This window comes from Mirounga leonina, unplaced genomic scaffold, assembly GCF_011800145.1.
Source record: "Mirounga leonina isolate KUSES-001 unplaced genomic scaffold, KU_Mleo_1.0 Mir_173, whole genome shotgun sequence".
In the NCBI taxonomy this organism is placed as follows: domain Eukaryota; kingdom Metazoa; phylum Chordata; class Mammalia; order Carnivora; family Phocidae; genus Mirounga; species Mirounga leonina.
The window spans coordinates 75,319,015-75,346,834 of NW_023270447.1; the positions used below are offsets into that span (position 1 = coordinate 75,319,015).

At 56.4% G+C, this 27,820-nt stretch overlaps 1 protein-coding gene across 2 annotated transcripts; it reads right to left on the reverse strand.

Annotated features, from left to right (window-relative positions):
• Positions 1–3,558: 3,558 nt before the first annotated feature.
• On the reverse strand, positions 3,559–27,207 carry LDLRAP1 (low density lipoprotein receptor adaptor protein 1). Of its 2 annotated transcripts, none has more exons than XM_035019451.1 (9): positions 27,028–27,207; positions 17,830–17,972; positions 16,884–16,996; positions 14,955–15,069; positions 9,561–9,633; positions 9,106–9,255; positions 8,405–8,535; positions 7,036–7,070; positions 3,559–5,541 (listed from the first exon to the last, which is right to left on the reverse strand). In XM_035019451.1, exons 1-9 carry the CDS (start codon positions 27,113–27,115, stop codon positions 5,397–5,399), a joined length of 993 nt encoding a protein of 330 aa, XP_034875342.1. In that variant the 5' UTR covers positions 27,116–27,207; the 3' UTR covers positions 3,559–5,396. The 2 variants fall into 2 exon arrangements, with proteins under 2 accessions (XP_034875342.1, XP_034875343.1); XM_035019452.1 differs by having other exon boundaries at positions 9,106–9,192; positions 27,028–27,204.
• Between the last annotated feature and the right edge of the window lie 613 nt (positions 27,208–27,820).

The window sequence follows — 27,820 nt, forward strand, 5'->3', positions numbered from 1 at the left end:
CAGGCTGCTAGAGGGGCTGTGCTCGTCAGCACAGCTCTTGGTTCTCTCAGGCCTTGTGCCAGCCCCTCTGGCTGCAGAGCAGACCTCGGGGCTCGAGGACGGGGCTGAAGAAGCAGATGATGAACTGATGCTCGTTCCATGCCTTGGAGTTCACCAGGCCCTTTCTCCAGCCCTTCTTATAATCCTTTCCAATTCCCCACAAGCCCTCGGACCTCGAGCACAAGTGTGGGGAAGGGACTTCTCCCTCTGGGGTGGAGGACTGAGCATGGGCTGCGGAAAAATCTATGGCCAGAACTGCAGCTCTGCATAACTAACTGCCCACACAACCTGGGGTGGGGGGGGGGGGGAGTCCTGTCCCTCTGTGGGCCTCAGTGTCCCAGGTATAAACAAAGGGGGTGGCCCGGAGGACCATTAGGGGCTCTTCTGGCACTGACAATCTAGAATCCTGCGTTAAAGACACTTTGAAAACCAAGATCCTTGGTCAGGGCAGAGGAGGAGACCACACGTTTTACCAAACCAGGCGGGGCCGTGCATGACGGAGACCTAGAGCACCTGGCCCAGCGGAACTGGGGGAGCTTGCCGTAGGACGGGTCTGCCTCCGGACAGACTGCCTGCGAAGTGGACCATGGTGCCACAGAGGCTGGCCTCGCCCCCTCTCTCAGCGGGTTCTCACAGGAAGCCAGCTGGCCGTCCCCCTTTTGGTCACTGACGGCCACTCGCTGCCAGGTGCTATGCTGGGCACTGGGGCCACAGGTGTCTCAAACACAGGCCCTGGCTGCACAGAGCTCGGGGTAACCAAGGCAATCTCCAACCTTTGTACGCTCCTTCAAGGCCCAGTAGGAACACTCCCCTCTTCCAGAAGCCCTTGCGGGCTTCCTCAGCTCTGACTTCCCATGTCCCCGTGGTGGGAGGCAAACCTACATCATGCCCAGCTCTCCAGGGCACCGTGACCCACAGTCGCTGGACTGCGAAGAGATCAGGGCAGGCCCTGGAAGCCCCACCCCATGCGGGGGCTCAGCAGGTGCAGTCAGAACTGTTGCTTGGCAACCAGGACTTGTGACACAGCTCACATCTGTCCTGGCTGGAAGCAAAGGCACCAACCTGATCCAGCACCTGTGTGGTGGGAGCTCAGCTCAGAAGCTCCTGATAAGCAAGCAGGGTGTTGTCCAAATGTTCCCAGTGACCCACAGAGAGAGGCAGAGCCACACTGGGACAGTAACCTGCCTCTTACCATCTGTGGAAGGCTGGCAGGTCACATAAGCTCTGTGAGCCTCAGTTTCATTGTCTTTAAAATGGGCTTATAAAGCTTGCTAGCACAGTCCCTGCACAGCAGCTTCGACTAGCTCATGTGTGCAGATGCAGCCGGTGTTCTGGAAAGGTGTTCCCCTCCCCGGCGCCTCTGAGGCTGCCGTTCACCACCAGCCACACACTGAGTCTGCCCCCAGGGGACACCTTCCCCCTCCGAGGGGAGCTCTGGCCAGCCACCTTCCCTGCCCGCCCCAGGCTGGGCAATGCCTACCGGGGGCAATACACAGTGCAGATGCCAAGTCCTAAACCGGGCATGTCCAGAGCAACAGTCCCGAAGGGCAGCTACCTAGGGAGAGCAGGAAGGATGTGTTTGGACCCGTCTGGAAGACGGCCCCTGCTTTGGGCGCCTAGCCTGGCCCAGGCCCGCTACTCTGCCCATGGAGACACCCATTGGCCCGCAGCTCCCATCTGCCACATGGGAGAGGCTGCCCATTTCTGGGCATGGGCCGCTCGGCTCGGCTTTGCCCTTCACTCCACGGGGTGGGTAGTGCTGTGGAAATAAGCACTAGAGTCGGACAGACTCCTTACTGGCTGTGAGACTTTGGTCAATTCACGTATCCTCCCTGAGCCTCCGTTGTCCCATCTTGAAAATGGGACTAGGACCACCCACCTCATAGCACAGTTGTTAGAATTAGTATCACCGATGTTGGTGTAAAGGACCTAACGGGGCCTGGCATGTATAAAGCACTGGAGAAAGGCTCCCGTCCTAACAGGGAAGCAGGCCACCTGTTGTGATCTGTACACACAGGGTGGCAGGAGGAAGGCCGGCCAGAGCCAAGGGCACAGAATCTACCCCAATTCCCCATCTGGGCTTGTTGAGAAGTCCTTGGAGAGATTTAACTGGGATGGCATCTCCTCCTGGGAGAGAAGACCTCGACATCCACCCGGTGAAGCTGAAGGTCCCATCAAATCTGAAAGGCGACTTTGTTCTTCCTGGCTTCATCCGTTATGCATGAAAGAGCAGACGGCGGGTGCTCAGGATTCGTAATTTGAGACATCCGGAGACTAAAGACATTGGCCAAATTTAAACCGAAAGATGAACTTGCTGCGTGTCTTTTCAGATTATGGGAGAAGAAAGGAGAGAATTTCTTAGTCATCTATGATCCACTCAGAATTCACAGTGAGTCGGCCTGACATCAGAGGGCCCCGCCTCTGGGTTCCGGACATTTTAAATATCACTGTTTGAAAGGGACAGAGAGATACGTGTTGGAGGAGACCCCCACTGGAGCCCGAAGAGAGGGCCTTTCTGTGGCCGGCACCGTGGGGCTCACAGGAGGCCACGGGCAGCATGACTACAGGTGTGGCTCCGGGGAGGTCAGGACGTGGTGGGGTCAAGGGTCACCAGACGCAGATAGATCTGCGTCTGGCCTGGGCGCACGACCGCCTTCCGCCCTAGCCTGGGTGCTGCAGCAGTAAGGGCAGCTAAAAGCACTGGGCTTGGAGGAGATCAAGGTCAGCACGGCCCCAGGCACACAGGAAGAGCTCAGTGACCCGCAGCTGCCTCTATTGTCCGTTGTACTTTGACTTCCTCAAATGTATTGGGTCCAAATGCCTTTTGCTCTGAGATAAACTTTGAGCCTTCTCAGTAGCCACCACCGACATCATGGTTACCCGAGTCACAGAAACCAGGGAGCTGGCAGGGGTGGAGCTTGCTGCAGCCTTTTCCCAAGTGGGGAAACCGAAGCTTAAGGAAAGAAGTGACCGATCCAGTGTCACAGCCTGAGTGAGGCCTTGGGTCTCGCACGTCACTAAAACACTTTCCACCGTCTCCCACCCCGGTCCCCACTCACATCAAAGCCGCAATCTGGAGTCCAGAACTGCCAGCCCCAGCACTTGACCCCCAGGCCCGGGTTGTGTTCAGCACAGAGTTTGCTAAATGAATGCATATCAAGGACCCACGTAAGAATGTGACGGAAATGATGGCCATCCTCCCCAAGAAAAACGCACACGTGGACCCACACATGATCATATGCACGTTCCATGGGTTCGTAGACCCCTGGCCGGCAGGCCCCACCCTAGGTTTCCGCTGCCCTGGATCGCTGGTGCAGCCCCGAGCTCTCCAGGGATGACCTCGCCGCACACCCACATCTGCTGGGTGCGAAGGGGCCCCGCTGGGCTTCTACCAGGGGAGCACAGACCATTACCCCTGCCATGCCTCGGCCTGTGGTCACTACCATTGCAGTCCCTAAAGGCAGGAGCGCTCCCACCCGGCCACAGGCCACTCCCTCCAAGTGCTCTTTGTCTTTCAAAAAAAGAACCTTTATTACTTAGTCTTTTCCTCATTAGAATGTCTTTTACAGCAACACAAAGCAAAGCACAAGACTCATTTGCAGACACACGGGAGCACAGACAGCTTGTCAGCCAGGGACCCACACAAAGGCCAAGTCCGGTTCTCTCTCTCTCTCACACACACACACACACACACACACACACACACACACACAGCACGGCCTCTCAGGGTTTCGGGACCCTCATGCCAGGGACAGCCGGTGTCGGGACCTAAACTTGCTGCCTCGTAATAAATCCAGGGGCCAGTACCAAGGTCTGGGGTGGGCAAGCAAGGTGCAGGCGCTGGGCAGGGAAAGGAACGGATTCCCGTATTCTGATAGACACTCTACAAATGTCACCCCACCCCTCGGCCAGGCACTTCTCTGTGCTCCGATTCAAGTGCTTAGAGAAGCAGATTCTGAGAAATGGTGTGTGTTTCTCCTGGGCTGGTGAAACCTGCTACCATCAGTGCCTTGAGCTCAGTGAAGCCAGGCCTGGGAGGCACCCCCAGGGGGAGAGGGCACCGGCAGCTTTGCTGGGAGCCCCAGGGTTGGGGGGGGAGCGGGAGGAGGACGGGAGACAGAGGACAGACGCCGCTGCCATGCGCCGACCCAGGGGCGAGGGTCGGGAAAGAAGAGTGTGATGCTCCAGCGTCTAGTTTGGTTTCACCCTCCAAATTAGCATCGACACTTTCATTCCACGCAAATCGGCAGCCAGCCAGCGAGCAGGGCGCGGAAGCTCAAGCCAGTTGTCTGTGGAAAGGCACCAGATGGTTTGTTATGAAACACATTTTGGTCAGAAAAGAGCTGGGGTTTTTGGTTCCTGGGAGGACAACGACGCCAGAAAGAAGGGAGGTGTGAGCTGGGAGAGGCAACTTTGGCATCAGATCTGGTTCTCCTCTGCCCTCCACCCTTTCCACACTCGGGGCCTGTCTCCTCCTCTGTAAAATGGCGACAAAAGAGTCCTGACCAAGGCTCGGTGTTCGGCACTACACGCTGTCCCCGGAGGCGTGGGGAATCGGGGCTCAGAGACACCCACGCGGACGAGACAGGAAGAGCGGGCACGTGCCCGTCCAACTCGAGGAGAAGAGTGGGTTGGGGGGCCCCGACGGAGGGCAGTCACAGATGATCCCCACTGTTGCAGTCAGACCCTGGGGACCCATGGGCAGCCAGGTACACTGGTTCTGAGCCCCGATGGGAACCACCTCGTGGAAGGGCAGACAGAAAGCTCTATGCAATGCAGCACCTTCGAGGAGCCCCTGGGGGCCACACCTGCCGTGTGCGCTTTAAAGTGCCAGCTACACGTTGTCTTTGGTCAGGGGCTGCCCCTCCGCGGGGAGCCCCCAGGGTGGGGGGTGCAAGCTTAGCGGGGCCTCGGCCGAAGGCACACTTGAGGACGCAGCGTTCTGCGGAGGCTGCGGGGCCCTCCTGTGCTCAGTAAGGAGTGGGGGCACCGCCAGGGAAATCTGGGTCCTTAGAAAGAGAGAAGGGACAAGAATGCTTTGGTCACCAACACCCGCAGCAGAGCAGAGCTTGCTCAAGAGAGGGCAGAAAGCTGGTTAAAACACGCGCTCGTGCCTGACGCAAATTCGGCTTCCGAGCTGAACCAGGAGTCACTGAATAAATATTCAAGGCATCCTTCAGTTCTTACAGAAAGAGCGGGGCTAAAAGAGAACTTTCTCCTTCCCCCCCCCGCCTGACTGGATGCAGCTGGGATTCGCAGGCCGCCACCCAGCAGAGGGTGGCTGGGGGTCCTGGCGCTGGCCCTACACCGCCACCAGAGGCTTTGGTCTGTCACGTGTCCCACCAGCTCCAGGGCGCTCAGAAGCTGAAGAGATCGTCCTGCTCGGCGCCGCTGCCGTCAGGCTTGTCCCAGTCGACAGGTGAGTGGCACTGGGCGTAATGGATGTCCTGTGCTGTCAATCCAGTGTCCAGGACCTGAGGGTTTGTCCGAGACTGCGCAAGCCTGGAAAGCAGAGCTCTGTGAGCCCGGGGCCCCCGGAGGGGCGGAAGTGAGAGGGCACAGGTGGGAGAAGGCCAGGACTCAGGGGCCAGAGAAGACAGTCCTGGATATCAGGACGGGTGGCGCCTCTGACCGGAGTCTACTCTTGAGGACCAAACGGCTCAGAAAACTGTGGGGCAGGCAGGGGCATTCCCGCCGTGGGGAGAGGGGCCAGGGGAGCCACCCCTACCCCGACTCCACCCAGAAAGAGGGGGAAGGGCAGCGCTCGTGCAGGCAGTGAGGGGCACACGCGCAGTGGGGGCGGTGCAACCAGGAGCGGACCACCGACCAGAACTGTTACAGGAAGGAAGATAACCTAAGCATCCAAAACTAGGGGAGAGGTAAGTAAATTACAGCCCAGGTCCTTAGAAGAAGGTGAGGCTGTCAATAAATGAGGTGTTTACAAGGAGTTTTTAACAGGCTGGGGGAATGCTCCTGATAGGTCAGTGTTCAGTGAAAATCAGGATCCCCAAATGCAAATACCATCTTGAGTGATCAAGGCAAAAAGAAAAAAAAATGTGTATGTATAGGATGAGCATGAATTAAGCCCAAAAGTCTGGGCTGTGGGATTATAGGATGGTGTTATTTCCTGTTTAATGCTTTGCTGATTTTCAAAGTTGTTAATAAAGAGCATAGGATACTTAAGTAATCTGGAAAAAGCAAATGAAAGATTTTCTTAAAATGAGGGGGTTGCAGTCAGCAGGAAGACAGTAAAAAGAATGTCTCTGCCTCCCTGAAAGGGCCATCCATGCTGAACCCCCACCTCCCCAGGCTAGGCTCAGGGGTTTCTAGCAGGTTCTGGCAGGGAGGGGTTGGGGAGGAAGGAGAGGGCTGCAGGGGGCTGCCCAGGGTCCCCAGGGAGACAGGGGCACCTGACTGACCAGGCCCAGTGCTCAGAACCCTGGGCTGCCCAGGGCTCTCTCCAGCCCAGCCTTCTCGGGGCCATGTCCCCAAGCTGAAGGTAGCCATGGCTACAGGGCTGGCCCCTGGGAAGATGGGGAAGGCCACCACCCTCAGACAAGACCAAAGTATCTCCTTGCTGTGCCTGACATTCCTCCTCTACGTATCGCTCCATAGGTTTCATTAAGCATTACCTCCTCCCTACCCCTTTCCACAACTGCAAAGCCTCTGGAGGGAACAAAGCCTGCAAAAAGCCAGGTTTGGAAGGCTCCACCAGGTGTAGGAAGAGGGAATCAACCCGAGCTGCAGAGTGTTTAGTTCATCTCAGATTGTGGTAGAGAAGCCACTAGGAAGTTTTTGATTCAACAGCAAGAGCCTTTTAGCAGACCTGGCCAACCCCAGATAGTGAGTTCCCCATCCCAGGAGGCATTCAAGTTGACATTTTTTTGCTCTGGAAAAGGTCAGAGTTCATGTTCTCAGATATGGCAAAGGACCCCAGAGACCAGCCCACAAATGCCAGGCCCTCTTCCCCAGCACAAGGAGCCCAGCTAATGTTACCTTGAAAATGCTTCATCCAGGCCGTCATCCAGCTCCTTGGGGAAAACAAAGCAGGAGATACGAACCCTCAGTGGGGGAGCCCGTGCTCACAGCCAGGAGCTAGCCCAGCCCTGGGTAAGCTATGGGGACTCGGGACACAAGCGTAGGAGTCTGGTGAGTGCCTGGGGAACAGGTACACACATCTCAACCCACGGGCCCAAACCTGGGGTGTGGAACAGGAGAAAGAGGATCTGGGTGGGTAGAATTCCCAGCTCAGCCACCACTCAAGGGACACCTTGGGCAAGTAGCTGCTCCTCTCTGGGACTCAGCTTGGTAGATGGCTTTTAAGTTCCAAGAACAAAGAGGGTAGGGAAGAAGGTTTTCTTGCTTTCATCCACTTCTAAGCTCCTGAGGGGTAACCGATGACAGGAACCCCACAGCTTAGGTGGGAAAACAATGGGCGGGGCTCCCTGCAGCCTCCCTGAGCAGACAGGTGGGTGCTAAGGGTGGTTCCCAAGCAGCAGAGAACGGGCTCCTGATGCCTACTCGAGGGGGCCATATCGAACGGGATTTGAGTTTCCCAAGTCCGTCACCATTCCAGATATTTTACAATTAGAAATGTGTGATTCTGCAAGTGATCTGAGAGCAGAAAAGGGACGTGCAGTGGACACATGGGGAAACGTGACTACGGCCTGTGATGATCTAACAGCGTCGGATTGATGGTAATGATTTCCATCACTGTAACGTGCTTGTGTGAGACGCTGATATGTGGAGAATTTGGATGAGAGGTGAACAGGAATGCTTTGTACTGTTTTATAATGTTTTTGTAAGTCTGAAATTATTTTCAAGTGAAAAAATTTTTAAATTTTTAATTAAAAAAACCCAGTTTCCTCTGGGAGATTCTGCAGGCAGAGGTCATCATCTTTATTGAGGGGATGAAAAAGCTGAGACACAGAGAGGTCGGGGGCTTGCCTCGAGTCACAGAGCAAGTCAGGGCCCAACCGCTGACCGCCAGGCCTCAGCCTCCTCCTTCAGATGGCGGAGCAGGGAGGGGTGTTGGGAGCAAACTGTGCCCACGCCAAGAACAAGGGAGCCTTTGCCTGGTCCTGTGGTGGGCCCAGCCATGGGCGCTCAGACCAAGAGGCTGTGCATTGTGAGGAGACAGCTGTGCTGGGAGCCAAGCCTGCTGGGGAGGCAGCCCCGAGTTCAAAGGGACATTGTTTGCCCCCCACCCTGGGCCTGGGTGCTGCTGGGCTGAGTCTGGCCCTCCCAAAGGACTGAAGTCATGGGTGCCAAGGCCTGGGCCCTAAAGAAGCCTTAGGCCTCAACCAGGGATCAGGCGGAGGCTTGCTGGATCCCTGTGGGGTCCCCAGGCCACATGACCACTCACCCACACAACACTGCTATTGTTCAAGGCTTGAGGCCTCGGTGCCTCGTCCATGTTAGTGGTATTAGCGCTGACTGTGGACAGCGGGGCCTTGGCCGTCTCTTCCAAGTCCAGCAGGTTCCCAGTGGCAACCACTATGAGGGGTCCGGTCAGGTGTGTCAGTGGGAGGAGCCTCCTGGTTCCAGGCCTCATCTCCCAGCCCTGTCCCGGAGACTCCCAAGCTATCCTGGTCCTGACTCTGTTCTCAGATATGGCCTTCCCAGGCCTATCAACCAGACTACCCAGAGCCCCACCCGAGCCCCACCCGAGCACCTCCCAAAGCAGCTGGACGGCTGCCCACAGGGCGAGAATCTCACCCCAACTAATGTTTTAGGCTGAAATTTTTACGTTCACAACAGGTGTTAAGTTTTTTAAGAGATCACATAAATAAGATGTTAGATGTACAGAAAGAGATGTATACATATATTTATATAGTTGCATAGACACACATTTGGAAGAACATGCACCAAAACGAGCAGTCTTTCCCTTTATCTACATTTTCTAATTTATCTATGATGAGCATGTATTATTTATTTAACAATAAAACAAAAATAAAAAACCAAGGGTTTGCCCCAGCCCAGGAGGGAGTGAGTAGGGCCCTCTGGATAAAGGGAAGACCCGGATCATGTAGCTGATTCTGGCCCCACCCCCTGCCCAAGACTCACGGCTCTTCAACGACGGGGTGCTGTCTCGGAGGCCCCCGCCCAGGACGTCCCCTCCCTCTTGGCTGGCTTTGTCCCTCTTCTCCTTCTCTGTGGGACCAAGGCACAGAGCGTTGCAGCCCCCGCCCCCAGCAATCGCTGGACAGGGGCAGCCTGCAGCCAATGTCGGGGGGGCAGGCATTAGGTCTCCAGCAGGGAGGAAGGAAACTGCAGATTTGACCCTCACAAGCACCCTGGGGGAGGGAGACAGCTGTTCCCATTTCTTCGCAGGGGGACAGTGGGACTCAGGGAGGTGAAGGGAGCTCTCCAAAGTCACACACCACACACCAGGTAGGCGAGGAAGAGGAGAGCCGGGCCTGGACTCCAGGGCCTTTACCACCCGCTCCCCACTCCTTTCTCTCTGCCAGCCTTCCCCCGTTCCACCCCCGCCCCCCACAGTGTCCCTGAACAAGACTCACCTTCCTTGGACACCTGCCAAAACTCAAAAGCGACTTTGAAGGCCTGGGCTACTGTGAGGGTGACAGCCTGCGCCTGAAAAACAGGAAACGGGGGGGGGGGCCTGTCAGGCAGGTAACAGCAAGTCTGAAATGCGGGCCCGAGGCTCCGCTCCACCAAGGCTCCGAACTGGCAGGTGGGTGAAGGCAGAGTCCTGGCCCCTCCCTGGTCGCCAAGCAGCCCTGTGGTGTAATAAGGCCACGCCCTCTCCAGGCAGATGGGGCCGCATCCTCAGCACCAGCAGCCCAGCCAAGGTTCCTGCCTCTGTTCCAGCCCCGACGTTTGCAATGGCTGTTTGCCTCCACTTTTTCCCCTCTCCTTTGGGCTTCTCTATATTCAAATAACTAGGGGCTGGCTCCTTCCAAGAAGCCCTCCTCTAATTACCCGAGGACTTCACACAATAACTTAGCCCTTGGAATGAGAGAGCAGAAAAGCCAGAACTGGAAAGGGCCTGGCCACTGCCTGAATGACCAACAGCCAGAGGCAAAGGTTCGACCTGGTTAGCCCTATGCCGGCTCGGAGGGACTTCTAACTGGATCCACAATGTCAATGCGTGCCCATGGCAGGGGACCAAAACCATTCAGTGCCATAACTCACTGGGAAGAGGGGGCCACCCCTTGGCCCTTCACCCCTGAGGAACTCCCATGCACCCCTTCACACCCATCTCAGATGTCACCAGCTCTCTCAGGTCACCTGCACTGGGGCCCCACAGGCCCACCTACCTCTCTCTGGCATCATGCCTATCAAAGTGTCACCAGCTCACATGCCTGTGATGCCCCATCTGGGTGCTCCCTAAAGGCAAGAACCTAGTCTAAACACCCTGACCCCCCAGAGCAGGCCACGCCCTCCAGAGGTGCAACGCTGCATCCGCCTAAGGGGCCAGCCTCCTGAGGCCTCCCTCAGCCAGGACCTACCCCCAGCCCACATTCATCGCAGCCTCTTCCTCTCTCTGCTTCCAGTTCAGGGTTAATCACAGCTCAGCTGCTGGGCTGTGGGAGTCTCAGAGCTCAGCTGTAGCCGGAAGCGACATCCAGCTTCCTTCTGACAGCCCGGGCGTAGGGAAGAAAGCACCAGATTCTTCCAAGTGCACAGTAAGTTCAGGCCTAACCAGCCTCAGACCCATGCCCTTTCCCTCCACCAGACGACTTGATTTAATTGAGAAATGAATCTGTGGCTATTGCCTTTAAAACTCTTTTTTCTAAAATTTAAAATCCTTAAACAAGCTGACTGATCCATGCCAATTAAACTTCATGAAGTATAAAATCTCATTTGAATCTCTCCGTCATTTACATTTTTGATGCAAGTATGGGTGCTTTATAGCAAAACTTAAATATGGTAATTAAGTATGAAACTCTTCACAGCTGTTTACAATTTAAGCTGTCACGTCCGAATCAAGTTTAATAGACCCAGTTACCATTGAGAATTGCCCATGAACTAAAAATATGGGCTGATTACCAGCCGGAGTCAGCTCACTATACACCCAAGACAGGGTTGGTCACCTAATGTGGCAGGGAGATGGAAGCACCATTATTTTTGCCTCCAGGATATCTGGGGCATGAACCTGATACTGTTTTTGCATAAATCTACTTGTTCACTTGCATACATTTCTGCCCTTTCGCCCCGAAATCCCGAGTTGCAAGTAAACCAAATATAACCCAAGATGCACATGTGCGCAGGTGGCTACAAGCCCAGGCTGGGCAGGGACTGGGGGTGGGGCGGGTGCAGGAATCTGGGCAGCATTACAAGAAAGGACTGCTCGAGCCTGCCCACGGGGAGGTCTTCCTTCCCTGATCCCGCAGGCTAAATGCTTATCCCTCCCAGGAGTGCCTCTGGCCTGTGAGTCTCTCAGCACCTGACCTGGGTTCTACCTCACCCAGTTTTTCATGTCTCTGGCTTGTTCCCAGTAACCAGGCTGTGAGTTCCTTCAAGGGGCCAGGTCTAGCTCAGGACCTCCCAGCCTAGTACACAGACCAAGTCCGGCCACGGGTCCCTTATGGCCCTGCTGCCCCGGAAGCATAAATCCTGCACAGAAGGATTACCTGAGGAATGCCGATGGCCATGTACGGGATAACAGCCCTGCCCCAGTGTGCCCGGGGTAGAATCAGGGAGGTCACTTTGTTTCCTGTCAGTCCACCTGCACTGCAACCCTGGGCCCCCCATCAAAGCCGGCAACCCCACCTTCACTTCAGAACCCTGAGGCTGCAGTGCTGGTGGAGGCCTCCCAGTTGGGCAGACAGAAGCATTTCTTTCTGGAGGAACTCATCCTGGCCATGCCCAGCAGGAGTCACCAGGGGAGGGAGGCCTGGTGGCTGTGCTGCCCGAGCTGAGCTGAACGGGTGGGCAGCCCAGAAAGGAACCCGAGCTGAGCTGAATGGGTGGGCAACCCAGAAAGGAACCCCTTCACCCCCACCCTGGGTGGTCACCGACTTCTCGCCCAGAGAAAGGGTGGGGATGTGTGGAGACTGTGGGCCCCCAGCCAAAGGCTAGGGGGCTGGGTCAGCATGCAGGCTGACTCTACTTTGCCACGCAGCCCAGCTCCAGTCACGTCTGAGTCCTCAACCACCAATCACACCATTTAATTCTGCACCTTTGTCTTTGCGCATGCTGACTCCTACGCTGGGGTTCCTGCGCTCTTTACCGCCTCACCCCTTCTCTCGGTCGGCAAACTCTCACTTATTACTCAGCCCTCAAAGCTTGATTCAAAATGTCTCCTTCTCTGGGAAGACTTACTGACCTCCACCCTAGAACTGAGCCCACTGGGTTCCAGTTACCAAATCCTGGCCCTCCTCCCCCACCATCTTGTTGGTATCTCCACGGCCGATTCCCTGGGTCCCCGGTGCCCAACACAGGGCTTAGCCCGGGACAGGCAGCAGCGAACATCTGTGGAGCACCTGGCCGCTGGGGGGTTGCAGAACCTGAGGCCCCCATCTCACTTTCTGCCTCCTTCTCAGAAATGTCCACTAAGCCCTGAGAATCTCAGGATTTCCAACATGGCCAGGATCTCCGACTGCCAACTTGGGCTCAGCGGAAGCCTAGCGGAGGCACGAGAATACCACTCTCACACTGGGTGGCCTATTTAGCACGTCCTGCCCTGGGCTGTCTGAAGGGGAAAAGCCAGCTAAGAAAGGGTGGATAAGCCCTAATCGAGCCAGTCAGCTCCCGACACAGAGCAAAGTGTGTGAGGGAAAGTGAAGAGCCTGGGCCCGGGTGCCCAGCCGTAGCCGTGCCCCTGCCGGACCAGGGTTCAGCTGCCAGCGCCAAGCGGCGCGCAGGCTGTTTGCCTCAATAACTGACCTCTCAGCCTGGGCCAGGCTGATTTTGTTCAAGCCTGTCCAAAGTCCACTGGCCCCAGACCAGGCCTCCCTTCAGCCACTGGGCGAGCACCCGCTTTCTCTTACCCCCTAGCTCCCCTTCCCAGAGGAAGCCTCTGGAGTGCAGCGCCCCTCCTGCCCAGGGTCCGCACCCCGCAGAAGGGGCTATGGGCCACAGCTGCCCCTGCCCAGTGTCTGCTCTGGTCAGTGGGAGGAAGAGACGAACAATGGGGACATAATGGGCCTGTATTTTTAAGTCTCTGTGGCCTCATAAGAGACAAAGCCAAGAGTCACTGTCTGTGAGAACAAAGCCGTCATGGGAGAAGCCACTGCACCCGGGGACCCGGGGCATCACGAGGCCTGGGTGAGTGGCTGGCGACACTGAGTCTGCAGGAAAGAAACAAGGTCCACAAAAGAAAGGGGCCTTTCAGAGCAATCCTGGAGGTCACTGAGGTGACCTTCATTCTGCTGATGGGCAAGCAGCCCAGAGAAGGGCAGGGTCTTATCCACAGTCACAGAGCACAGCAGCCAGGACCAGACCCCTAATCTGTCTCTTCCTGCAGTGCTCCCTCCAAAAGACCTGTGGGAGGCTGACCCGTGGCCCCCAAAGATATCCACATCCTAATCCCTGGAACCTGTGAGGGTTAGCTGGAACGGCACAGGGGACTTCACAGATGTGATTAAGTTAAGGATTTTGAGATGGGGGGTTATCCTGGATTACCCAGGGGGCCCAATCACCACGGGCCTTCTAAGAGGGAGGCAGGAGGGTCAGAGCCAGTGACAATGGACTGGGACAACGGAAGCAGGAGGAAGACTGGGAGGGGCTGCACTGCTGGCCCTCGGGTTGAAGAAGGGGCCAGGAACCAGGGAGTGGTGGTCTCTAGAAAGTTTAAAAAGGGCAAGGAAACGTATTCTCCCCTGGAACCTCCAAAAGGATGACAACTCTACTGACCCACTTTAGACTTCTGACCTCCAGAACCGTAAGAGAATATATCTGGGTTGTTTTAAACCACTAAGTTTCTGGTAACTTCTTACAGCAGCTACTGGAAACTAATACCGTGTCTCGAGCAGGCCCTGATGGGTGGCAGGAAGCCTGGGGGCCACTTAAAGACGGTGCTGTCCTTGATGTGTCCGGGAGGAGAGGAGCAGGGGAGAGGATCTTGTCTCCTTGGTTCCAAGGACCACAGGGTATGGGGAGGAGGGCTCTGGGCTCTGTACGGAGGTTAACAGAGGCCAATACTAAACCAATAAACGTCAGAAATCTCCTCACAGAGCAGATGTTCAGATCTCTGGGCCTCTGAAACGAAAGCATCAACACCAAAGGTGGACTCACTCTGCCTGCTTGTCCCAAAGTTCAAGACAAAGCCCAGAGACCACAGAGGTCCCCCCCTCGTTTCAGCTGGATGGGGCGAGGGGGGTAGCCTGGAAATGGGGCAAGGAGCTCGGGGCTCCTCGCGGCCATGCGGTGAGGTGAAGAAACATGGGTTTAAACCCTCGCTCTGCCCAGCTGGCTGGGTCATCTTCAGCAAGACAGCTGACCTCTGTGAATCTGCTTCCTCACTGAAAATAAAAACAGCGAAGCCAGGAGCAGCTGCCGCCTCACAGAGCTATGAGGACTAAAGTCCACCACTGAAAGAGGCGCATGGGAGGTGCCAAAAAATGGCCATTTCCCTCCCCACTCTGGCTACAGCGAGCCAGGTCCCCTTGCCTTTCACCTGGGCCCTCTGATCACCAGTCTCCAAGGACTAATTCCTACAAGGCCCTGAACCCTCAGACTGTCCTACTGACAGGAGAGCGCCCCCCCCCCCCCCCCGCCATTCAAATCCAATCAAGCATGTTAGAGAGGAAGGGACCAGGGCACTGACTGGTGACATGGGCTTGTCACCGCCCACAGACCAGGCTTACTCAGTGCTCTCAGCATCCACGTGGGGTTCCCAGGAATTTCATACTTCATATTAAGTGATGTCACCTCTGGGTCCTGCCTCCCCCCAGGGGCAGGGCTGCCAAGGCCAGAGCCTGCCTGGGCCCCAGCCTCTCCCCACTGACCAGTTTCCGCTTGGTGCAGAGGAAGGCATGGCACTCGAGATTCTCGTTGTGCTGGCTCTGTGCAATGTAGGCAAACACTTTGTCGTGCATCTTGTCTGCTGTGCAATAGGAGATCCTGAAAGGCAAGTGGGAAGTGTCACCAAACCCGGACAGGGGCTTGCCCACAACTGGGGTGCCCCACAGGGCATCTCCCCTGAGTCCCCGAGAGCCAGCTATCCTACTCCACCAGGGGGAGACTCTGGCTTTGGCCTCTGGACCTGGCATTCTGGGCCATCGATGGGGGGCACCCAGGCTAGGCAGGAAGGAGTGGAGGGTACTTCCCCCCTCTACTGAGTCATACCCCAAAATGGTAACAGCTATACCTTTCCTGCACCCCAGGCAACGCTCTAGATATGACTTAATTCTCAGAGCTGCCCTGAGATGGGTTCTATTATCATTCCCACTTTTCAGGTGAGAAAACTGAAGCTAACGGTCGGATCACCAAGCAAGTGGCAGAGCTGAGACCTGCACTCACCTGCGGGTTCCAGAGGAACCGCCATGCTACCCTTCTGGGTGTGTGCTGACCACACAGAATGGGGAGCAGGACACTGCCCCGCGCACCGATGCCCTTCACTGGGCCTTCCCTCCCCGCCCTCCAGTCATGCCCCTGCCCAGAGGTCGGAGGAGCCCCAGGCCCTCTCTCCCGGGGTGTGGTCAGAGGTCGAGGAGCTGGGAGTCAGGTGAGGGTGCGTGAAGATGACCAGCCCGGGAGCCCCAGCGGGTCCAGGAGGAACACACAGCAGCTCCCTCCTCTTGGAACACTTGCCCCCCAACCCCTCCTCGTCTGTTCCGTCCCTGCCAGCTACTCAGCCCAGGAATCTCCATCAGCAGAGGAACTGGGGTGGGAAAGGAGCTCAGCAAACTCCTCCCCCAGTTCTCCCGGCTTCCCTCACAGCCAATGACACAGGGATCGGCACCACTTAGGACCCCCAGGCCAGCAGCTACCTCTTCTCCACCCCAGTGGATCCAGCCTCCTGCCACCTCCCCGGAGAGGCCTTGCCAGGTCTCCCCAGACAGGCCCCTCCTTCTCTGCCCTCCTTGCCAGCAGGGGCTGGGTCTGAGGCCTCCCCTAGTTAAAGGAGGCAGGCAGAATCAGGAAGGTGAGGGGAAGACACCAGCCAGAAACTCTAAAACCGCCCCCCCCCCGCCCCCAGGACTGGCTTGTGCTCCAGGGGATTGAGCCACGTGCCTGGAGACAAAGCAAGAGGGTGGAGGAGCGCCCGGCAGCTGAGTGCCTGCTGGACAGAGCTCCAGCCTCCGTGCCCTGGTCCCAGCTCAGCCACTACCTCACTGTAGGGCCTTGGGCAACTCCCCGGGCCTCAGCTTCTCCATCTGTAAAATGGACTGTCCCTTCCAGCATTGGAATCCTACAACTGACCAGCCAAGAGAGGGAATGGGGAGAGCTTAAGGTTCCAAGGGCTGGGTTCTGCCTCCCTGAGAACAGTGCCCCCCCCGTCCCCCCATACCATCTACGCTCTGGCCTCCGACTCTGCCCTGAAGCCTCCCTGAATGCCTGGCCAGACATCCAGAGCTGAGCTGCTGCGTTCACAGCTCTCTGCACTGAGCCTGACTCAGCAGCTCGCCTGGGGAAGGGGGCAGGGAGGGGGTCCTAGCCCTGAGTAGGCCTCAGCTGCCTCCTGCAACTCGGAATAATGACAGCAGCAACTGCCCTTTAACCAAGTGCCCACTGTGAGCCAGGCACCGTGCACTCAGCACTTCCTAACAGCACTGAGAGGCAGGGTCTGTTTCCATCCCCCCCCCCCCCCCCACACACGAGGAAACTGAGGCTCCAAGGTCACCCAGACAGAAAGTGGTAGAGCCTGGATTCAGAAGGGGCGCCCCACCCACTGCCCCAAGCGGCAGAGTGAATGTGGGCGACACTGAGCGTACCTGTAAATGGACACATTCTCAATGAGCTGGTTGGTGATGTTGTCAGTCAGGATAATCCCCCGTGGCGACACCTTGAGGGTCACTTTCTGCAGCTTCTTCCCGCTGGCCTTGGCCTTGGGGTAGATGTGGGTCAGAGAACCTGCCTGCCCCACTTGGGACCTACTCTCATGGGCTACACCTAGCTGGTCTAAGCCCCAGACTCGAGGCCCCCGGGAGGCCTCAGCGTAGAGACGCAGACACGCTGGGGAAGACAGCCGTCAGCCCACTCTTGTGATAAACCCAGGGACAACCGCTGCCCACGGAGTGCCTGCTATCTGCCAGGCCCTGGACCTCGAGTCGTCCTTAGAGGCAACAGAGCTTCTCCCGAGGAGGAAATGGGACTCAGAGGTTAAGGGAGCTGCCCAAGGACACACAGCTAGGAGGGACTGCAGCATCTGAGCACTGAGTGGGCTATCACAACCCAGCAGGGTCACTCCCGGGGACTCTCCACTCCACCCACTATACCTGTGAGGGTCTGAGCTGAGGGGCCCAAGGCCACCAAGGGAGGTGCATTTATAGGGCCATGCTTACTCAGGATGGCCAGCTGGGGAGGGGGGAGATTTGTCTCTGGTGGGTCACCCTGTCCCTTAGACCAGAGGACAAGTGGTTGCGTGACAGCAACCTCCCCACTAATCCTTGGCACTAAGTCACCAACCCTGAGACAGGGGACCTGAGTTGGGGGAGGGGAGACTGGGAGAAGCCAGTGGGCCACAACAGCTGGAGAGGAGGACATTGACCCTGACCCCACAAGCCCAGTGGCTCCCCTCTACCAGAGTCCCTAAGCCGGATGCTAGGGGATGGGAACAGCTCAGATGCATCCAATCAGGGCAATAAGCAGAGGATGGGTGGCACCCCAAGAAGAAGCTGGCCCTTGGCTCATGGCTCCCCCACCCTGACTGGGGCTCACCGTGGCCACAATCCTCTTGACAGCGGCAGCCGACAGCTCCTCACCCTTGGGCTGCTCCACCAGCGTCATGCCCAGGTACTTGAGGCTAAAGAGCATTCCCTCGAGCAGCGTCTCCCGAGTGTCTGTCCAGTTCTCCGGCAGCTCTGTGCAGAAGGAGAGGCCTTCAGACCCTGTCCTCCCAGCCCCCATTTCCTAGGAAGACCAAGCAAGGGGCATTGGGGTCGTTCATCTACCATTATTTTTACCTATAATAAAGGACCAGCATTTTCCAGTACCTACCAAGCACCATGGTAAGAAGCCTTCCATAAAATATTCTCATTAATCCTCATGACAACCTATGAGGTAGACACTTTTATCGCACACACTTACAAAGACACTGAGGCCCCGGGAGGTGAAATCACACAACCAAGTCCACAGAGCCAGCAAGTATAAGAGCCAAGATCTGAACCCATATTTTCAAGTTCAAAACCCAAACTCTGCACTTCAAAACTAATACCTGCTGAGAGCAAACCATGCTATTTTCTTACTGAATCTTCTACACGATCCTGTGAGGTGGATGTTATTCTTACTTTACAGATTAGGAAACAGGCTCAGAGAGGCAAAGTCATCAAAAGGTCACATACAGTGAGTAAAGGGTTGGGAGTCAGAACTCAAACCTGGGCAGTTCCCAGGGCCCCAGCCTGCTCTGCTGGCCTCCATCCGCACAGCCATGGAGAGGAAGAGGCAGGGAGGAGAGGGACCAGGAGAGAGGCGGGGGGCAGGGAATGGGAGAGGTGACTGCTCAAATGACATCCTATGAAGGCCGCTGGAATCCAGGGGGTTCAAGTCCCAGCTCTGCTTCCCACCACCTGCATGTGTTGGGGAAGTCCCCTCTCCTCTCTAAGCCTAGTAATGCTGAGGCCATGGTACGGAGCAAGGGTCCTCTGAAAACTGCCCAAGACTGAGATCAGGAAGGTTGGGAGATGGGGGAAATGAGCCCAGCTCGCTGGATAGGGAAACAGACCGCAGGAGAGAGAGCTGGAAAGCCCCCACCTCACCCCACCCATGGGAGAGAGGGCCCTGAGCAGGCAGAGGGACAGGAGGGCAAGTGAGGTCTTCATCAGCGGTTTGGACAATCCCAAGGTTCCTCCCCAGATCACTCAGCTGGAAGCAATGAAGCCAGAAGGCGGAGGGAAGGTCTCTAGGGATCCTTCCAAGCCCGATCACCAAGACGAATGAGCACCCCATGTTCCTGCCTGTCAAGGCCCTTTGCCTGTCCCTTATGATCCTTTCTCCGACGATGCTGCAGTGCAGGAGGTTATTATGATTGTAGCCACATTAAAGAGGAGGAAACAGCTCTTCAGCGTCACATACCATCTCGGATGGGGCAGGATCCACAGAGGAATCAGTTTCCAGGGGTCAGCACGGAGATGGCCAGGACCACTTCCCTGGACCACTTTCTGGGAGAGGAGCTGGGCGAATCCTGTACTCTCCCTGCTCCTCCAGGGACCCTCGGGGGCTCTAATGGAAGAGCCACAGGAAGAAAGCTTCGGACTGGGCATCACTAGTGCCAGGGCAGCTGAGGCCCCGGCAGGGCTGTGGGCGCCGCCCACAAGGTGCAGCCTGGTTTGGGGGTTCCTGCGCTATTGGGCCCAGGTGGCAGTCCTGGGCCCTCCATCCTGTCTGGCCCATGCTGCCCCTCCCAGCAACTGTCTTGGAGTTCTGCTTCTCCAGGGGCTCTGCCTCCTTCTCCATCAGCCAGAAGGAGCCTTGTACACCCACACCTCTCTGGTTTTGACTTGAGCAAGCCACTGTCCCTCTCTGAGACTGCTTCTTCATCTGAAAAAAATGCATGTGTGTTGGACAGCAAGGTGTCTTACAAGAACTTACAGGTGTACCCAGTCCCCCTGTCTGATGTCCAGGTGAGCAGGGACGTGTTGGCTGGTTAGCCAGAGCCTGGCATGCAGTTGGCACTCAGTATCTGCTGAGTGAAGAAATGACCTGGACAACTCCAAGGCTTCTTTCAGGTCCGCAATGTCTCAAACCCCATCCTCAGCTCCGGTCCCCAGCCCACTGCCCTCCAGCCCTTGCACTTGGGCCACCACCTCAAGAGGAGGCCCAACCCCTGCTGAGATGACCCCCCCACACACAAGGGACGCTATCCTCTGCTGTATCAATCACGAGCCTGTTTCATTTGATCCCCCCAAAAGAATCAGAAAGTCCCTGAGGTGACCCAGTCCTGGGTTGGATAATGGAAGCCCCATCAGACCTGAGCCTTTCTCACAAAGAAACCAAGAACACCACATCATCAGCGCAGAACAGAGCTATCAAGTAAGAAAGACAACAATAACAACAAAGCAGCTCTGACCATTACTTCTAACATTCACAGCTACCTGGCAGCCAGGCATTCTCATTCCCCTTTCAGAGGAGGGAAGGGAGGCTCAAAGGACACGTGATTTGTCACATTAGTTGTCTATCTGACTCTAAACCCAAGCTCCAAGGTCCTGACCAGTAGCCCATACTATCTTCTCATGAGGCAAACGACCTTGATTTTAGCAAAAGGTCAGGAAGAAGTTCCTAGAGCCAGAGGTATTTCCTCCCACAATTCCTAATTCCTGAGGCTTCCCCTCAGTAGGTACTCAGACCACTGCTTTCAACCTGAGATGCATCTAAGCAAGGATGGCCAACTACATGCTACCATGCCTATCACTGGTGTCCTTGACAGACATTGCTAATCAATTGCAGCTCTATTCCCTCTGATTTACAGGCTTTGGACTGTTTCTCAATACAAGGCTCCATGCAGGCAACACCAATCGATCAGGGGTGGCCTCGTTCATCTCACTATCCATACCTGCCCTATAGCAAACATCCTTCCTCCCCGCCATTTTCATGTCCCCACTATCCCATTTCCTTCGGCTCAGCCTTTCCTGGCCCATCTCCAAAACCACTTCCGCTCTTTCCATTCCAAAGAGCCAAAGCTTGCCAAGGTCACAGATGACCTTTTTGTTGTCAAAACATTCCCCAGTCCTCCCTGACCTCTGAAATGCTTGGCATATTCTGCATTCTTCCTTCCCTGGCCTGACCCTTACCCTACTCCATGGCCTCCTTCATGAGGGCCCTGGTAGACCAGTTGCCACTCATCAGCCTTGGAGACCCTCTGCCCAAACTCCTCACATGACAGATGACAAGGCCCAGAGAGGGATGGGACTTGTGGAAGATCACACAGCAAGTCAGAGCTTCAACCCGCTACCCCGCCCCCACCAGCTCCCAATCCACTACAGGCAATTCCCACAATGACTGCTGGGGAATCACAGGTGTCCCAGTGTCCTCTCCCACAATATCCCTACATGCACATGCACACAGAATGGAAGCTCCAACCATGCAGAGCTTCTTCCTTGTGGTGCAACATCTTTTTTCCCACTTCTATGCTTTTGCTCAAGGAGTTCCTTCTATCAGAAATGCCCTTCCCTTTATTTGATTGAAACCCCTTGCATCCAGCCTCATCCAGGAAGCCTTGAAGGCAGGACTGCCTAGCAGTTAAAAGCAAAAGCCTTAATCCTAAGAAACCCAGTTCTGACATTATTTGAGTGATCTTGAGCAAATTAATTACCTTCCCTGGGACTCAGTTTTCTCATCCATAAGATGGGGGAAACAACAGTCCCTAGCTCACAGGGCTACTGTTTTGACCCGTTGATGAGATAATAAAATTAGATAATGAGATAATAAACGTAATGTGCTTATTTAGCACAGGACCCCGCCCATGGTCACTCCTCTTGATGGGGCCTCGTCCCTCTGTGAGCGGGTCGCCTGTGCCTCTCTTGAGCGTGGATTTCCTTCTCTTCCTTCTCCAACCACATCACTCACAGCCAGCAACTGTCTACCATGTGTCTTCCTCTTGAAGGACTTCTGTTCCCGTGTGTCTCCCCCAGGAAATGGAGAAGGTGCACCTCTGCCCAGTGTTGCAGCTCTGCCTTGTCCTTTTCCCCCTTCCCATTACGCCGTCCTCCCAGGCCCAGCAAGATCAAGATCCTCCTTCCCTTCGAGGGAGGGAACCCTGCCTCTGCTCCTATACTGTCCTTTTGGGCATGACTCATCTCTTCAATGAGGTGGAAGGTCTCTCAGGCCCCACACCCTCCCTGAAGAAACCCACACCTAAGAGCACTCAATAAGGCAAACGCAGAGTTGGTGCCTACCCAGCAGCCAGCCACCTCAGGCTGGAGGCCACATGCTCCTTCCTAGGAGGAGCCCGGGGCTTCAGGAAGAGCTCCCAGAGGCCCTCAGGCAAATACAGGCCTGAGTCTACAGCCCTGTTCCGGTCCTGGTTATTTTTGGCCCTGTGGTGGATAATGACTGCGCTATTTTAACTTAGCAATTTTACAGATGACCTGCTGTCAGAGTTAGCTGGGGACGGACCATATGCCCAGTTTAACTCACGGCTGCAAACGTGTGCTCTTTCCTCATTAAGCCCCCTGCCCAGGACTCAGAGCTAGGCAGGGGGCCCCTGTGCCCCTCTTGCTGCCCAGGAGACCCAGCCTGGCTGGTGTCTGGAACATCAGAGCGATAGCCAAACCCATGGGCCAGGGGGAACCTCCAAGAGCCCTGGCCTCCAGCCTCCTCAAGCCTGGTGGGGAGGTGGCCTCAGAAGCCACAGGGTAACGTCTCAGAAAGGGACTCAAGCTCTGCCATGACCCGGAATGTAGCTGCTTCTCTAAGGCCACAGTCGCTTTATCTGACAAATGGGTTCAGTTCCTCAAGAGCATCATCAGAAACAGGTTCAGCATGTAAAAAGTGCCAGCAAATTTCAGAAGTTAAGATTATCAAAAGAAAATAATTAAAAAATGATCATAGCATAAGCTCTCATTTCCTGGGTACCTACTTACTCTTGTAAGAGAAAAACGTGCTGTCAAGGTTAAAACCATGGGGTCTGGAGATGGGCTGTGCGGTTCAGTCATTCCACCTCCCTGGTCCTCAGTCTCCTCACTTAAAAATTGGGACAAGAAGCATGTCCACCCCATGGGGCTGCTGTGAGGATGAAGTGAGTTCACACACCAGGTGGGCTTAGAACCACGCCTGGCACATGCTGAGGCCACTGAAATGTGAGCTACTGTCATTACCAAGGGCCCAGGGCTAAGAGCTTGAATGTGCACACAGCCATTTGCAGTATTTTGTGAGGAGAGGCAAGGATATATTAGGATTCCCACTTCACAGGATATAGAGGCTCAGAGGAGTCTGGCCATGACTCTTAATTAACAATGCTGGTCTTCGCCTCCCACAGCCCGTGCTGTTCACCCACCAAGGGTGCCCACCAAGCCCCTTCCCATGTGAGGCAGGGGTCACGCGCAGGATCACCCAGAGGCGTGGGCATCCTGTCCTGCACGGCTGCCTGAACAGAGTGCCCCTCAGTGAGCAGGGGATGACCTGACTCCTTCAAGGCACATATACCTCCCTCAGCCACCAGACCTATGAGAGGCAGGGCCCCAGCCTCCAGTTAAATGTCCCCTGCACCCGCTGCTCCCTCTGGCCGGAAGGCTGTTCCCAGATTCCTCCCTCCTGTATTCTCACACGTGCTCCAAGTCACCTTCTTGGAGAGGCCTTCCCTGACTGCCCACACTGACGCTATCAGAGCCGCACCTTTATCCCCTCACTGGACACCATTTCCACACACGCCACCTGACAAGCCACCTCTCGCCTGCGGCTCTCTGGCTACCGGAGGGGCCGATGCCCATGCACACTGGGGTATTCAGGGCTCCCATCCCTGAACCCACCGCTGCCAGGAACTGCCCCTCAAACAGAATACCTGAAGAGCACATTCTCCACTGCCCCCCCAAAACTCCCCAGGGGATGGCGCTCCAGTCACCCACGCTGGTGACTGGCTTCATATTGTCCACATTTTGGACTTTCTTCCCTTCCCACTTCTGAAGATATTTCCTGGGATCTTTTCCCAAATAGATGACTCGCACTCAGATCCTTCTCTCAGCGTCTGCTTTCTAGAAGAACCCAAAGGAAGATACCACTCTAAGGAAGCAGTCCCCGCCATTTCCTCAGCCCACTTTATCCTTCTTCATGGTGTCACCATTACTTATCACCAAACCATTCATTCGCACCCTGGTCATTCTGCTTCCTCCACCAGACCGTGAGCACTGCTGGGAGACAGAGGAACTCGTTCACCAGACTCTCCAGTACCTATCGGGGCATGTCACATAGTCTGTGATCAGTAAGTATTATGACTTGGGGGTTTATTTATAGTATCTTTTATTGTAAATATTATAAGTAAGTACAAATAGATTCTCTGTCCCCCACATACCACCATACTCTAGCTTTTCTGGAACCTGTATCTTGTATTTCTTTACCTGCTCTGAGTTCTCTGACAGTCTATAGGGAGCCTAAAGATCAGAGGGCCCCCTCTTGGAAAGAAGGGTACTGAGGGGCCAGGGTGAGCCACCTTTCAGGCAGCTGGAAGAAAGGAAAAGCCCTGGCTAGGGACTGAGATAAAATATTTATTTTATGGGAATATTTATTGAGATGGGAAAAAGGCCATGTGTGGGAGAGGGAGATAGTTCTTCAAACTCAGGACCAGCTGGGAGACAGGGGGCCGTGAGGTTCAGTGCCAAAAAGTGTGGGGTTCTAGCCTACTGTGTGACCTCAGGCAAGCTGCCTCCCTTCTTTGGGTTTCAGTTTTTCCACAAATAAAACAATTATCATGCTAATCCCAGCTGAGGATCTTGAGTGGTTTGGTGAGGAGCAAGTCACAGCTGATAGCAGGTGTCAAGTCTAACCTTAACTCCCCTGGCTTCATTTTGGCCGCAAAAGTCAACCACAGGGCTCAGTTCCAGTTGGCCGGAACACCACCTCAGACCAAGCTACCCCAGCACCTCCACCCCAGACACACCCCACAGCGTCCCTCTCTACCTTGTGGCCACCACTGTTCTCAGGGGCTGTCAGCCATCAGCCCATCCTGGGATGGGGCCTGCCCCAGCTCGACCCGTGGCCAGAGTCCAGGAGGCACGCTGATAAGACCCCTGGGCTGGGGATTCGGAGTGCTACCTCTAGGAAGCCGTGCTGGAGCCTGAACCTCCGGTCTTTTACCTCTGACACAGGTCTATTAAGAATCCCTGCTCTGTCACCTCACAGGAGCAAATGAAATAACAGAAGCAAAAACTGTGTAAAACATAAAGTGACAAAAGCAGTAGTTACTATTTATTGAATCCCTTTGCTATTCCAGGCAAAACACTATTTCATTTAATTCACACCACACACACACACACACACACACCACCACCACCCCCACCCCCACCCCCACTACTGTTATTTGCAATTTACAGATAAGGAAACTGACAATAACGAGGGACAGGCGAAGGTTCCACCCAGATCATTCTGGGTCCAGAAGGCTCAGGACAACACTCTGGGGGTCTGCAGGGGAGCGGGGTTCTCCTCTCCTTTTCTCTGCAGGTGTAGATAGGCTCTGAGCCCCAAAACTTGTCCCCCACAGGAATAGTCATGTTGAAGGTCCACATGACACAAAGGGGGAGTGGGACAGGAGGAAACCACCAATGAGGTGCCAGTAGGAAGCATTATCAAGAATTTTCTCAACGCCTCTATCAGGTTAGAATTTTTATCCCCATTTTTCTGGTGAGGAAACTGAGGGTCAGAAAGGAAAATGACTTGTCAAGATCAGAGCAGCACAAGAAACTCTTTTCCACCATCCAAGGTGGCTACCTCTCCCCGTTCCCCAGAATCAAAGAGGCTTCTAAGCTTTCTTCCCTTACCCAGCACCCCCTTCCTCCCCCACCCCAGAACAACTGCAGGGTTCCACCACTGGAACAAACCATTATTCTCAGAAGTCCCAGTCAAATCCCTTAAGTATTTAAAGGGGCTATTTAGGGGCCAGTTAAGTGTGGGAGACAGTGCATCCTGGCCTGGCCCAGACCAGCCCTAACGGGTCTCTGACCCCACCCCCACCAGCAGGCACCAGCCCATGTTCCCAGTGCCAGTCTTGGTTTAGGAGGTGGCCACAGCTGGAACAGCAGAGTGGGGCAAGAGGGAGGGGAAGGGCGGGCTTTCTAGGCCCAGACACGCTGGCACTGGGAACTCGGGCTCCCCTGGCGGAGCCCTGGAAAGAAGGAAGGGGGGGGTGGGGTGTGACTGTACTGTCAGGGGTTTCTTGGAGGGGGAGGGGGGCGAGGTAGGGGGTTGGGGAGTCCTCCCCTGGAGGTCCCAGGTGTTTGATAGGAGGGTGGGAGTGTACGAAGTCTTGGCTCGGGCTCCACATCTACCAGGAAGGCCTGTGCGACCCCAGGCAATCCACTCCCTTTCTCCTGCAGAAAAAAGAGGGACTTGGGCTGGGTTTCTCAGGCCTCAGGGGAACGTGCCAGGTGACGGGTTCCCTGAGAGTAATCTGAGACGGGGAGAGGAGGGGGGCCCCCCCTCCCAGCCTCCCAGACGCCCCCGGGAGAAGGGAGAGGTGGCGGCGAGCCTGCCATTCGCCTGGGCGCCCCGGGACTTCGGAAGCCCGAGGGGGAAAGTGCGAGAGAAAACAGGTTTCAAAATTGGCCAGAACGCCAGCCTCGCCACCTAGACGTGGGAAGAGGAGGGGACGCAGGGGGCAGGGGTCTGGAAGGCTCGGGGTGTGCTACCTTCTGAGACCCCAGGCTGAGCCTCGCCCCCAACCTCAAGTAGGTACCTGCGAAGCCCTCACACCTGAGTCGGTTCCTGGACGCCTGGGGGCAAAAGACGACCTCAAGGGTTGGCAGTGGGGCGGGGGGCACGCGGGCTCCCACCGGCCGCGGACCTCGCGGCGAGGGCGCAGGGCTGCGGGCATCTCCCCAAACGCCGGTGCCCACTCCTCCTCCCCCGGGCACTGTCTCCCCTCCGCTGAGCTCCGGGCTCCCCCAAGCTGCCCAGCGCGGCGAGGTGGCCAGGTGCCGGGGTTCGCGCAGGTCTCTTCCCCTCACCTGCGGCCCCTCCGACTGCCGCCTGCACCTGGGGTCCCCGAGCTCCGCTCTCTCCCCCAGCTCTGCCCCTCCTCCCCAGCCGCACAGAGCCGGGACGCGAGTGGGAGCCCGACTTGACCGCGGGCGACCCCCAACCCCGCAGGACCGGGCAGGGCCGCAGGGCACCGGGCGGACCGCGCCTCTGCCCCCGGCGCCCGCGGGAGGCCGGTCCGCTCCGCCCGACCCCCGCCCGGCCCCCGCCCGGCCCGGCGGACGCGCCCACACTCACTCCGATGCCGGCCGCCGCCCCCCCAGCTCTGCTTAGCGAGGCTGGGGCTCCGGATCAGCGCCCGCCCGGCGGACTTGAGCGCGTCCATGGCCGCTCCGGCTGCCGCCGCCAAAACTCCGTCAGGAAAAACTTTCCGCCGGGGCCGCGCGACGCGCGGACTCCGCGCTCCTCCCCCCGCGGCGCGAGCTCCGCGCCGACGTCCGACGGGGCGGGATGATGGCCGGCCAGGCCCCGCCCCCGGCCCCGCCCCCGGCCCCGCCCCCGACCGCCCTGCCTCGCCCCGCCCAGCCCGGGCTCCTGCTCTTGCTCCCAGGGGGTCCCCACAAAGGGCGCCCCTAAGGTAGAGGGCCGAAAGCCCCAGAAGCCCCTTCTTTTCCTCCCTCTCCCAATCCCCTTATTCCTAGGATTTCTAGACAGCCCAGCTGTAAGGTACTTGGGGGCCATTTTACAGATGGTCAGACTTAGGGTCGGAGAGAAGGGTGCTGCCCAGGGCAATGGGAGGCTTAGAAGGAGAGGTGCGAGTAGTAGAACTTTGCTGGGAACCGGGCAGGACTATAAAAGTTTTCCTTAGTAAGACCAGCTGGGCATTTTACTCACCCAACAGCACCCAGGCTGCTCTCTGGCACCACCTGGGCACCTGGGCTGCCCCACCCCACCCCACTCCCCATGTAGTGATATGGCCTGGGTGTTATGCTCTAACACTGACTTGCTCTGTTACCTTAGGCAATTCCTGCCCCCCACTAGGTCTTAATCTTTATCTGTCAAAGGAGATGGGATCCTATTTCTAGTGATC